Here is a 12,533-nt window from a genome sequence, read left to right as displayed (position 1 = left end):
GTTTTTCCCTTTCTAAAACTTTATCATTTAACTAGTGGCCACAGAGGGATCTGGAAAATAGTATATTGGAAAAATAAAATATTGTATAAGTAATTCTACCCCAAATCAGCCAGGAAGTCTTTTGTATAAATATGTCATTTGGGGTAAAAAAAATCACCATACTTTATTGGTGCTGATGTTATTCCATATTGCATTGTCTTATTTTTAACCCAATCTTTCTTTCTCTATTCTTTTTCTTTAGTTTTGAAAAGTTGGTTCTCCTCCTGATTCTGGGCAATCCTTGAGATGTTAATGGAGTAAAAATCTTTAGGAAAAGGTGCAGTTACCTAAACCAAAGCTGGGCATCTTGGCATCTGGAGTGAAGAGGCATTTAGATATATGAGAAAAGAAATTGCAGCTGGGTGGGAAAAAACTTGGAAAAAGGGAACGAGAAACACCTCCTCTCGTCTATGTCTTAATTTTACCTGAGATCCAAAGACCTCATGTAAAAATTTTTAGTTATTTAGTGTCTCTCAACGAAATTAAAAGGGAAGATTTTTAAAAACTCTCCAAAATTATATTATAAATTATTTATAAAAATTAATTATAAAACCCATAATACTAAGACAACCTTAAAATGATTATTGAAAAATATAGCTAGAGCATTAAAGTTTTGGGGGGATGCATCCAAAATATGCCTCTACATTCACTTAGAACCACACCTAAATCATTCCAAATAAATGAGAATCTAATTTATTGTGAAAGATCTTTAGTCAAGGATACTTGATCTGAATGTGGAATTATGAACAGATTTCTCAACTGCTGTTGTTAGCTTACAACACTCTAGAGCTGCAAATAATTCATGCTAGTTATGCAACTCATATTGAAGTCTCCAAGCAAAATTTTTCAAAGGAGTCCAGCACACCACTCCACAAAACATCTGAAGCACTGTTTTTTTCCATAGGTTCCTCAAATCCTTAAGTATCATGCCTGAGTTGTTCGGGTCTGCGCTGTGAGGTGCCCCATAGTATAACCAAGAAAAGAACGATCCTGGAGATTAAAATAACAAAACAAATGACAATTTTGATGCAGCCACCAATATAACTATTTGAAAAAAAATTCAATGACTGCCCTGTCTAATGTCATTAACCAGTAATAAATAAATAAATAAATAAGAAGGAAGGACCCAATTCCAAAAGACACTAAGGCAGCATTGAGAGAGCCACAGTTAGTGGCATTTTCCAAGTAGCAGACTTCATTTTCTCATGATAATGATGCCCTTTCCAGTTTGTTGAGAGGCAGCTGGCCTCTGCAAGAATGCTTCAATGACTTTCTTGCAGAAATGCTCAGTGCTAGAAGTGGGGGAAGAAAGGCTGACTACATTAAAGGGCACATTTTCCCTTCAAAGAGACTTTATGCTAGAAGGAAATGCTGAGGGAGTTCTCTCAAAGTTCCAATGAGTCAGAGACTACTGGGCTCTTTCAAGGCCTGGAACCTCATATTTAAGTACCCTGGTAAACTCGTTTTGCAGTTCCGACCTAGCTTTCTCTGATATGATTCCAGACAAGATACTAGAAGGTCTCCTACTAAAGGAGGGGCCTGTCGACCATCAGGAGGTTGTTCTTCTTTAACGGTAAGAGAAAAGCTCGTAGAAACACAGTTAATAATCAGTTTCTAAGAGTATTGGTCCCACAGAGCTAAAGAGGCAGTAGCCTAAAAACTCAAAGAAATTAAATCATGCCTCTCAGTTCCAAGCATTGGCATGAGGAGACAAACTGTTTTCCTGTGGTAGGAGTTTCTTTTGGTCTTTTTAAAAGTTATTGTGCCCAGATTTAGTAAAATTTTAGTAGTGAGCTTATTCACTTTGTATTCCTTACAGCTGTACTCGGGCAGTGTGTGCCAGCCTCGCTTGAGCTTGATGGGGTGTTGGGTTATCACGTAGCCTGAGGCAAGTTTAAATTCTGTGTCTATCACACTTCAATTTAGTCTCAATAAAAATGCTATTTCATAGAAGAAGAGGATTTTGGGGCAGTTTTGAGCCAGAGGCAGCCTTCAGTAATTTATACATGACTCTGCCGTTATCCTACCAGCAGCTACCCAACAGTGAAGGCTCTGGAGCATTTTGAAATTGTTCCTAGGTCCGAGGAGCCCGAGCAGAGTTCTTATCTTTCTGTCTACTCTTTAAAACTCAATATGCACAGAGTTTTGGGGAAAAGAGACGACAGATCACTAACTATATGTAGCAGATGGAGCCAAATTACTCTCTTCACAAATGAAAAATGAGGATATGACACTCGTTTCAGACCATCTTTCTCTCCCATTGCTTTTCTGACCTGTGTGAACAGAACATGATGTAAAAGTCTGGTTTTCCTTGAGGCTAGTCTGATTATTTAAAAACCCATGTCCTAGGGACTATAATGCCGCTATAGCTTACAACGCTATTAGTGCATTTGTAGTTCTCAGCTTAAAACCAGAATGTAGTTTTCAATGTATATTATTTTCTCTGACTTTGATAAAAATCTAAAATACTGTAAACTCAGAACACTCTTCATGAACCATTTCTTCTTTGCACGGAGTGAAATTAGTTTATCTTGCAATTTTGTAAAGATTTCTCTCCCTTAATTCAACAAGTTTGGCAAAGCTTTCCAATGAAAAGTTCAGTTCATTAAAAATGACCTTAATGGACTTAACATATATTGGTGGTGACAGGGTCCATGCTTTATTTTAGCACACAAGGATCCCATTAATTTGTCTTTGTCACTCTCTAGGGCTCAGCTGAGCAATAGTTCAGATTTAGCTTTCTGAAAGCAGCTACAGAACGAGCAATAAGTGGAGATGGTGGGAGGAGCTGACGAATTTAGAATTTCTCGCTTTGCAATACAGGCTTTTCTAATGACTACATAAAAATGGCTGTGTCTGCTCTCTTGAATTTATTATTGATATTTCTGTCTCAGTGCATGCTGGGAGCAATCTAGGGGGATCAACTATATTTAACTCAGAGTTGAGAGAGGATGCTTTTCCACCCAAGCATTTTCTAAACTTTCCTTATTAATTTTTGCAATTCCCTATAGATTCCCTTTCATTCAAATAAAGGTAACTAACCCTGAGAATAAACTCTGGGCTAAATTCAAAGCGTGATGCTTACAAGTGAGTCTTCAAAGAGCTCAGTATAGAAGAGAGGTAGGGAGGTGGGAGTAGCTGGGGAACTACTAGCTGAATTTTGGGTTAAATTGTACTTTTCTCTCACATGCCATTAGATACAACACATATGAGGCAGATACAACATCTGCCTCAATTTCTCCATTTGTAAATGAGTGATTATTATACATTTTTACTCCCTTAATGGTTCTCTAGGAAGATGAAAGATGTACTAGGCTAGAAAAGGCCTAGTACAACCACAGTCAACACATACAGAGAGCTTCCTGCATACCAGGTACTTTACATATAACTTAATCCTCACAATAACCATATGATGTAGATATCATTATTATGCTCATTTCACAAATGAGGAATTTACAGCCTATAGGGGTAAGTGACTTGCCCAGGGTCCCCTGTTGCTAGTGGGGGATCCAAGATTGACACCCAGGCAGTCTGCCAGGAGCCCACACTTTTCACCACTGTGCACATTGCTGCTCTGCATGGGAGTATGATCAATAATTAAACTGTTTTTTGCTTTGATCCCAGCAGGGCTATATCCTTGTCTGAGCACACAAATACACAGATTCACCCCCTCACCAACTCACACAGTTGGTAGCATGATGTATCTGAAAAAAATTCAAATTTTAGGAGATTTATCTGTGGTTTCTGTAGCCTGTTTTCAATATATAGATAGGAATCATTGAGGTACATAGATGGGTACAAAATATTTGATCATTTGCTACTTAAAAAGACCCAATAATCTTTCCTCAAATACTAGTTTGGAGCCAAAGTCAGAATCAAATAAGGTCTGTCATAATCTGCCAAACATTAGTTCACATCAACATCTCTCCCAAACCCTTTCAGTGTGTATTACATTTCTTCTCTCATTTATTTCTCATATTTGTGACTTACCATGTACTGGTTTAACTATTCTGACATTTTAGCTCAGAGAAACATATGGTAGTGAAGAGAATTTGGGAATTCAATAAATAATTCTCCTACATTCCTTTTTAAATCAATAACACTATCATGCTATGCCTACCCAAAGATCAAATGGCTTTTCCTCAAAACAGCTAGCTCATTTGTTCAATCTGTGGATAATTGGACAAAACTCAACAGTTTGGTCACAATTCTACCATTCCTGTGATAAGAATGCACTCAAGGTTTCTTGAGGGCAAGGACTATTGGGTTTATTCTTACAGTATCTGCACCTGACACAAAGCAGGGCACAGAGCAGGTGACTTGTGAGCAAATTTAGCTTCTTTCATTAGGAGGTGTGAACAATTAGCAGGTCCACTGACTCTCCCAAGTCATCTGAAATGCATAATCGGCCAGAGAACTTACATGAAGCATTCCACTGTTGCAGATGATAAAATGGATGAGAATGACTTGGGTAGATGGAGAGGAGACTCCTTCCAGAAAGGAAGAAGTTGGAAGTGAGAGGTCATGACTGCTGCGAGGCTAAGGGCTGATTCAGTCTGGCCAGTGTGAGGCTTTAGCTCTGCCACGTGCCACCTCTCAAAATTAAATGCTTTTGTGCTTTTTAAAGCTGTCATTCTAATGCTCAACCTGGCTCTGCTTCAACATCCTTTATGTTGGTTTAATGATCAGCAAATAGTGTTTAAATTTCTCAATCTTAGGTGAGATGACTTTTTTTTGTGAGGAAGATCAGCCCTGAGCTAACATCTACCAATCCTCCTCTTTTTTTTGCTGAGGAAGACTGGCCCTGGGATAACATCCAAGCCCATCTTCCTCCACTTTATATGGGACGCCGCCACAGCATGGCTTGACAAGCGGTGCGTCAGTGCGCGCCTGGGATCCGAACCGGCGAACCCCGGCCCACCACAGCGGAGCGTGTGCACTTAACTTCTTGTGCCACCCGGCTGGCCCCGAGATGACTCTTGATTCTTAAGAAAAGTGTTTCTATATATACACAAGATTTTCCTTTTATTTTCTGTGGCCTGAGATTCACAAAGAGAATGTAATTCAGGCACCTTGTATTGGGGATATAAACAGCAAAACTATCTGGATCCATTACTGATGTATGATTCCCTAAATATTCTTTGGGGGAAAATATAAAAACACATGTGACACAATTAACATTTCTAGCCATTTTTATTTTTTTAAATATGAATTCACATTCTTAACCACTGAGTTAAGCCATTCACATTCTCAGACAATGTACTGGATGTAAATTTGGTCTAACGTAAACATATGCTTAAATATTATGTATTTAAATACTATTTCCAACAAGGTAAACAAGGCATTTAATGACTACAGGATTGCCATGGCGACCCATTGGCTTTTCATTCTGTATCTAATTCCTTGTGGGTTCTGTTCACACAGATGCATGACAGGAATTTCCCTTTGCTTCTTATTGAATCAGCCTCATCACTAAGCTGATGCCATCTGGCATCCAGATATTAGTGCTGCCTTCTGCCTGCTTTCCTTCTTCTTCTTCCTCCTTTTTTTAATGACGCACACCGAGGTTATTTATGGCAATACATTTAAAGCTTGAGTATTGTGTTGAAGCACAAAAATGTTTTCTTAACCATGCAGTAAAGCTGTTAACTGAAAATCTAATAAGATAACTCAAGATTTTTAAAGTGCAAGATCAAGGCACAGAGGACTACCCCATCCTCCCTTCGAGAGGACAGCACCGTTAAGGCCCTCCACTCGCTGTGTGCCAGGGTTTGATGAGGGCATGGCTGGTTAAAATGGCTGTGTTGGTCTCTAGTGCCCAAAGGAGGCACCTGTCTCCTGTTGTTTGTTCTGAGCTTCCAAGCAGAACTCCTGGCAACTGAAATGAATCTGGGAGGAACCTGGCTTCCCCAGGTGCCCAATTAGTTCTTGCTTCCTTTCCCTGGAATGACTTGATTCAGAGAGCAGAAAGTCTGGAGAGAGAAAGGCAGAGCTTCTGGAGCTTCCAGGCCACACCTTTTTCTTACAGCTGCCTCCCTTAACAGACTACACCTTCTAAGGCATTGGGTGGCTTGTTCATGGCCTGAAGGAGTTAAGGCAATGAACAATTTCCTTCCTATTCCAAGTGAGAACAGGCTTTTTAAGAAGGCCAACTGATGAACTTCCGGTATAGCCACAGTAGACGAACTGTCTTTACATGTCCTAGAGGTCACCATAGTATCATTTTTGCTCAAGAAGTTAAGGTGTCAAAGTGGTCATAATGTGGACTTGGCTTGAGGTGGTCGTGATGTTCATGCACACATCTCAACAAAGACTGAAAGTAAGGTATAAAAATAGGAGATTAGAAACCAAGTCAGTAATTTCTTTAGCTTATACCTGATTAATGAATATAACTGTACTACCACATTGTAGTTCTGATCCCTCACCAAATAAAAGCAAAATTTTGAGGTTTAAAAAATACATGGAAAGCCACTCCCAGCTATTTGTCAGCAGAAGCAGCGAGCTGGGCTCCATCTGGTGTTTAAATGATGTGTCCTAAACCTAACGATACTGTCACCACCTGACGCAAGTTCAAAAAGACATAGTTCGAATAATAGCAGAAGAGAACGTCATCATTTTCCCATCCCCTTATTTCTAGTGCTAGAATGACACTGCCCTTATCCCTCAGAAAAATGCAACTCTAACCCTCATTCCGTCTGTGTTAATTGGGTAGCAGGGGTTTCTGTTGATTCCTCAGCTGAGATCCTCAGGAGCAAGTTCACTTTATTGCATTTCTTTTTAAGATTGTCTGTGCTGGATCAGCTTCACTGGCTAAAGCCCCACATCCCTCAGTCTCGGTTTGGGGTTGGATCTTGCTCACATTGTTCTGTTCAATGGCGAGAGACAAAAATACTTCGCTTAAAGATTCTTGCTACTGGTTGTCAGGAAAACTTGATAAAACCATGTGCCTGGATCAAGAAAAACCATGGCCACCAGTGAAAAATCTGTCTAGAAGGTATGACTCCCACAAGTGGGTTAGGAAATCTTTTTTTTTTTTTTTTTTTTGGTGAGGAAGATTGGCCCTGAGCGAACATCTGTGCCAATCCTCCTCCATTTTGTATGTGGGATGCTGCCACAGCATGGCTTGATGAGTGGTATGTAGGACCACCCCTGGGATCCGAATCTGTGAACCCTGGGCCGCCGATGCGGAGTATGTGAACTTAACCACTATACCACCAGGCCGGCCCCAGGAAATCATTTTCTACGTCAAGAAAATATGTTCATCACAATATTCCTGCCTTGGTACCATATGATTCAAATACGTCATAAATAAATCAGTCTGTTGCTAAGGAAAAAAAAAACAATCAATGTCCAAAAGTATTTCTGAATGAGGCTGCAGCTTTATACGATAATCTCAATATACTGAGTATATGACCATAACATGACCCAGTCTCGCTCCTCATTTCACCTATTCTCCGACACTAACATCCGTATTTGTATCTTCCGCATGGCATTTAGTATAGTGGAACAACAATGCTGGTACATACACACTTCTGTTCTCTAAATTTTTAGTTATTTCTTGGTAGTTCAGTTTTTAGTCTTTAATCATAGTTTTCTTCTAAACATATCTTAGAGTGGCTGCTTTCCAACATATTTTTGGCCAGAGCGCTAACCCATTATTTTTTTCATTTTGGGGTTACCAAAAGTATCTAATATTCAATAACAGTGTCTCCATATGCTAAAGACTTTAAGCTACTGATTTTTTTATGTCATTCAATGAGACAGGCTGGTGATAATATTTTCATTTTACGTAAGGGGAAATAAATAATATTTGCTGTTTTACTACGGAACTCTCCACGTTGGCTGGACTCAAGTGAGAGATAATAGTTCTGTACCATTGTTCCTGTTTCTCTGGAGCAGTTCAGAAGTGACAGTTACAGCTTCGAAACATTACCATTTAATTTCAGCAATGTGAGTCTCTTGGTGGGGGGAAGGAAAGACTTGCTGACAGTATATCATTTTTTCATTATACTATGGAGAGTAATTATAGGTTGCTACATACATTTAGAAACTAGTCTATGTGGTTTAAAAAAAAGAAAGAATTAAGACCATGCAAAATAATGTTTTTTAAATTCAAAATCAAAAAAAAAAATAATGTGACACATAGGGCCTTTCCTAGGGTTCAGAGTGCTAAACATGTAAAGTGTATTAAAATGTGGAAACCATATACCTTTCATTGCATTATTCTACAGCTGTCATTTATTTCATTTTGGTATAAAATAATTATTCTTCTGAGCATAATTGTATACATTTCCTTGAGCTGGCACCGGCACTCCAATTACAATTTACTTCAATTCAGATTAATCATGCCAAGATGGCAATTCCATTACACCAGGAGCAAAATTTAATAATCTAATATATGGCTATAGTTTAAATGGCTAAAACTATGTGTTTAACTACTTTAGGGACTTTATTAAGATTAAAGTTAAACATAATGCATCTTACTCAGATCTTTAGTGGAAAACATTCATTACAGAATATGCTTGACCAATGTCTAGGCAACGCTTCTGCAGAAGCATTAAACTCTACTTACGGCTTTCATTTGAGAAGTATCTAATAATGGGAACAATGTTTAATTATTGATGTAAGATGTTTTGATTTAATTTCAACTGTGTTATATTATTTAACATTGGTCATATTGCAGTATTATATATAGGATTATGCTTTAGACCAAATGATAAAATGTAGTGTACAAGAGAGCAGAGTTTATTTAGGTAAAATAATACATATCTGGTTTTAAATGTGTTTAACCTAAGAGTACATATAACGAGTAACTATCTCCAATTACATGGCCTCTTTCTGTGTCTTAAATAGAACCTTAGCGGATTAAAGAGTTAATACCCCTGTGAAATCAACTGCTTACTTCCTCTCCAGCAGCAAGAAGGCCTGACAAGCCAGGTACTGGCAGGAGAGAAACAAAAAGTTTTAAGCCTTCATATACTCACTTAAAGTTTGCACTGCAGTCTTTAACCACTGCCTTTCCTCCAAAATTCTGCAATGGTTAGTTCCTTCTTCTTTTTTTTTTTTTTTTTGGTAAGAAAGATTGGCCCTGAGCTAACACCTGTTGCCAATCTTCCTTTTTTTGCTTGAGGAAGAGTGGTCTTGAACTAATACCTGTGCCCATCTTCCTCTATTTTGTATGTGGGTTGCTGCCACTGCATGGCTTGAAGAGCGGTGTAAGTCCATGCCCAGGATCTTAGCCTGTGAACCCAGGCCGCCGAAGTGGCACGCCAAACTTAACCACTACACCACTGGGCCAGCCCCTAGTTCCTTCTTCTTAAAGCCTTTTCTCAAAGAAGTAGAAAAAGGTGCTGTAGTAACTTTATAGTTCAGAAAGAATTTACATTTTCCTTATTGTCCTTTTAAGTAAGAAATGTGTTACCTAACGTATGAACCATTGTTCTTTGACACCAAGTGACTGAATACCATTTCTTTGCAAACGAACTTTGGTCATTGTACCAATCTGTATTTTGGATTTCTTTCTCAATCTCTTGCTGTTTAGGGTGTGAGTCAGGAAGAAAATTTGTGTTCTGGCAAACCGTATCAGATTTAGCTTCAAACAGGATGATTCTGAGAAAATCCCAAATTGCTTTTGAATATATAGATTATAATGTTAACTTATATTTCTAGTAAAATTTAAACTATGGGTTGAATTTGGAAACCATTTCATATCCTACATGCTATCCTGTGAGCTCCTGGAGGGTGAGGAACATGTCTTATGTACCACTGCATAGCACAGAGCCTAGGACTTGTATTAAATAAATTAATCTAGAAAATCATCAATCTGAGAAGTTGCTTTGGTCACAAATGAAATTCACCAACAAAGTACTTTCCCTTATTTTTAAAAATGATACAGCAGATATGCCCATCAGCATTTTCTAGTAGAATCAATATACAGTTATTGATCAATCAATCAATCAGTCCGTTAAACTATGTTTGTCTCTCTTCTTTGTTTCCTCTGCTGAAGCATCTGGAAAATCTGTGCCTAGTGGTGTTACAAATTTCATGGCCTTGATGAAACTCAGCAGGTATGGGACCATGACGCAGTGAGGCAAAGACCTAGTATCCAATTTGATACCAATCCCAGCAGGAAAGGGAAAAGAAAAGCTAATAAACTTCCTCTGCCCTCAGATGTATTCTACTTACCCTTTAATTTTTGAGTGGCTATATTGCAAGGCTGGGAGATAAGGAGTGCGAAAAGCTGCCCCGATTTTCATGTCAAATCTGTGTCACATCATCAGATGCAGCCTGGGCCTTCTCACCTTTGGCCTCTTGGAAAAGAGGATGTCAGATTTTGGAGAAGAAGGTAGGCATGACACCTTCATTTTCTTACTTCAAAATTGAAAGGTATTTAGAGAGCAATCATAAGTTTTGAGAAACACTCTGAAACTGATCAATCTCCAATTTACAGCCCCTAAGCCTCACTGCGCCCTTGGTAAGAGGATCACACTTCGTTCAGAGCCCAGGAAAGCCACAACCAGTGAGACACTGCTTTCTTGAAACCAATCAGCTTCAACAGCAAAACAACTTGTGGTTTTAAAACTTACGAGGGTTCTTCAGACACGGCTGCTCCTTCTTCTAGCTCTTGAGCTTGTTTGTACCAAGGCAGCTTGGCCTCGACCGGAAGTTTCTCTGAGAATTAAGTGCACACACATGAAAGAGAAGAGGTTAGAACCAATTTGCGATTTCAGGGAAGTTCCTTTTTCTCCTCACCACTTCTTGATTTTCTGCTACTTAGAAACTATGTTGATAACTGCAAATAAGTTTTCAGGTAAATTTCTGCCTCTGATGATGGTTATATCAAGAAAAAAAAAGAATTAGATTTTATTTTATTTATTTTTTTTGTGAGGTAGATCAGCCCTGCGCTAACATCCGTGCTAATCCTCCTCTGTTTGCTGAGGAAGACCGGCCCTGAGCTAACATCTATTGCCAATCCTCCTTTTTTTTTCCCCAAAGCCCCAGTAGATAGTTGTATGTCATAGCTGCACATCCTTCTAGTTGCTGCATGTGGGACGCGGCCTCAGCATGGCCGGAGAAGCAGTGCGTCGGTGTGCGCCCGGGATCCGAACCCGGGACGCAGTAGCGGAGTGAGAGCACTTAACCGCTAAGCCATGGGGCTGGTCCAGAATTAGATTTTAAAATGTTTAATAATACTAGTCTCTGTGTATATGCTTCCCCTGTACTATGTTAAAGAGCAAAGGAAAGTCTTTTTATTACAAAAGTCATAATTAGGAGCAACAGCTCAATATGTATATAGTCATCAAAGTATTTTTTCACCATTTCCTGCTGAAGAGAGAGCAATATTTACCTTTTAAAACAAACACAAAGCACCATAAGTTATACTGTGATACTTTCATAAATTCTAATTCGTTTTTCTTTTGTCTTTTGGCTAAGTGTGATCTATGCCATATTGTCAAAGACAAACAAAATTGCCACTCTGAAATTCACAAAACATGGCTTTAGATCTCTGACTCATTCACTATTGCCCCAAGGCTCATTGACAATTGAATATGAGCAATTTAGGGTCCATAACCCATAATTTGACTTGTTTCACCTCTTTATTTAGCTTTGCCCAAACAATTCAGAACAAGCTTCCTAACTACTTCCTGGAAAAAAATTGTGGAGGAGAAAAAGAAAGAAGGAGCTTATAACTGCTCCTACAGAAGTAACTGCCAAGATTCCCGTTCTGACATATTTATTAGGGTCATTTATGGCATATTTGCCTTTACAGTATGAGCCAGTGAAGCTCTATCACTATTTTATAACATATAATTGTAAAGATGAAAGAAATATGTCTATATGTGCATATACCACAGAATTATATGGCATTTTAATGATGTTTAGAGAGCCAGACTCAGTACTCAGTTGTGAAAATCCAGATTTTATTCTTGATAGTTAACCACAAACTGCTTTTCTTTCTCTTAAGTGGGTTGGTAAAGACAGAGCTAATAAATAATTGACTATTTTAAGTTAGCGGCATCACTTCTCATCCTCTATGTGCAGCAATTGTGTATTCAGAAAATAAAGTCAGGGGCCGGCCCGGTGGCACAGCGGTTAAGTGTGCGTGCTCCGCTGCGGCGGCCTGGGGTTCGCAGGTTCAGATCGCGGGCGCGCGTGCGCACCGAGGCACTGCTTGGCAAGCCATGCTGTGGCAGCAGGCATCCCATATAAAGTAGAGGAAGATGGGCACAGATGTTAGCCCAGGGCCAATCTTCCTCAGCAAAAAGAGGAGGATTGGCAACACATGTTAGCTCAGGGCTGGTCTTCCTCACACAAAAAAAGAGAGTGAGTGAGAAATGTAAAACTGCCAAAGCCAAGAGGATTTACTGACATTTTAAACACAGCAACATGGTAGCTATACATACATCATTTTACGGCTAGCCCATCTTTCCCAACTAAAGGACTCAGTCAACGCCGCCATCTCTGACAGCGCGAGCCATCTCTGTCTTTCAATA

General features: G+C 39.1%; 1 protein-coding gene across 3 annotated transcripts in view; it reads right to left on the bottom strand.

Annotated features, from left to right (window-relative positions):
- Nucleotides 1-12,533, bottom strand: part of ADAMTSL1 (ADAMTS like 1) — an 855,592-nt gene that overhangs the window by 178,206 nt on the left and 664,853 nt on the right. For all 3 annotated transcript variants that reach the window (XM_058565859.1, XM_058565860.1, XM_058565858.1), the window contains one exon: nucleotides 10,626-10,710. In XM_058565859.1, coding sequence (XP_058421842.1) covers nucleotides 10,626-10,710 — 85 coding nt within the window. The remainder of the gene's footprint in view (nucleotides 1-10,625; nucleotides 10,711-12,533) is intronic.

This window comes from Diceros bicornis, chromosome 22, assembly GCF_020826845.1.
Source record: "Diceros bicornis minor isolate mBicDic1 chromosome 22, mDicBic1.mat.cur, whole genome shotgun sequence".
Classification (NCBI taxonomy): Eukaryota; Metazoa; Chordata; class Mammalia; order Perissodactyla; family Rhinocerotidae; genus Diceros; species Diceros bicornis.
This window is presented reverse-complemented; position numbering and strand designations above follow the sequence as displayed.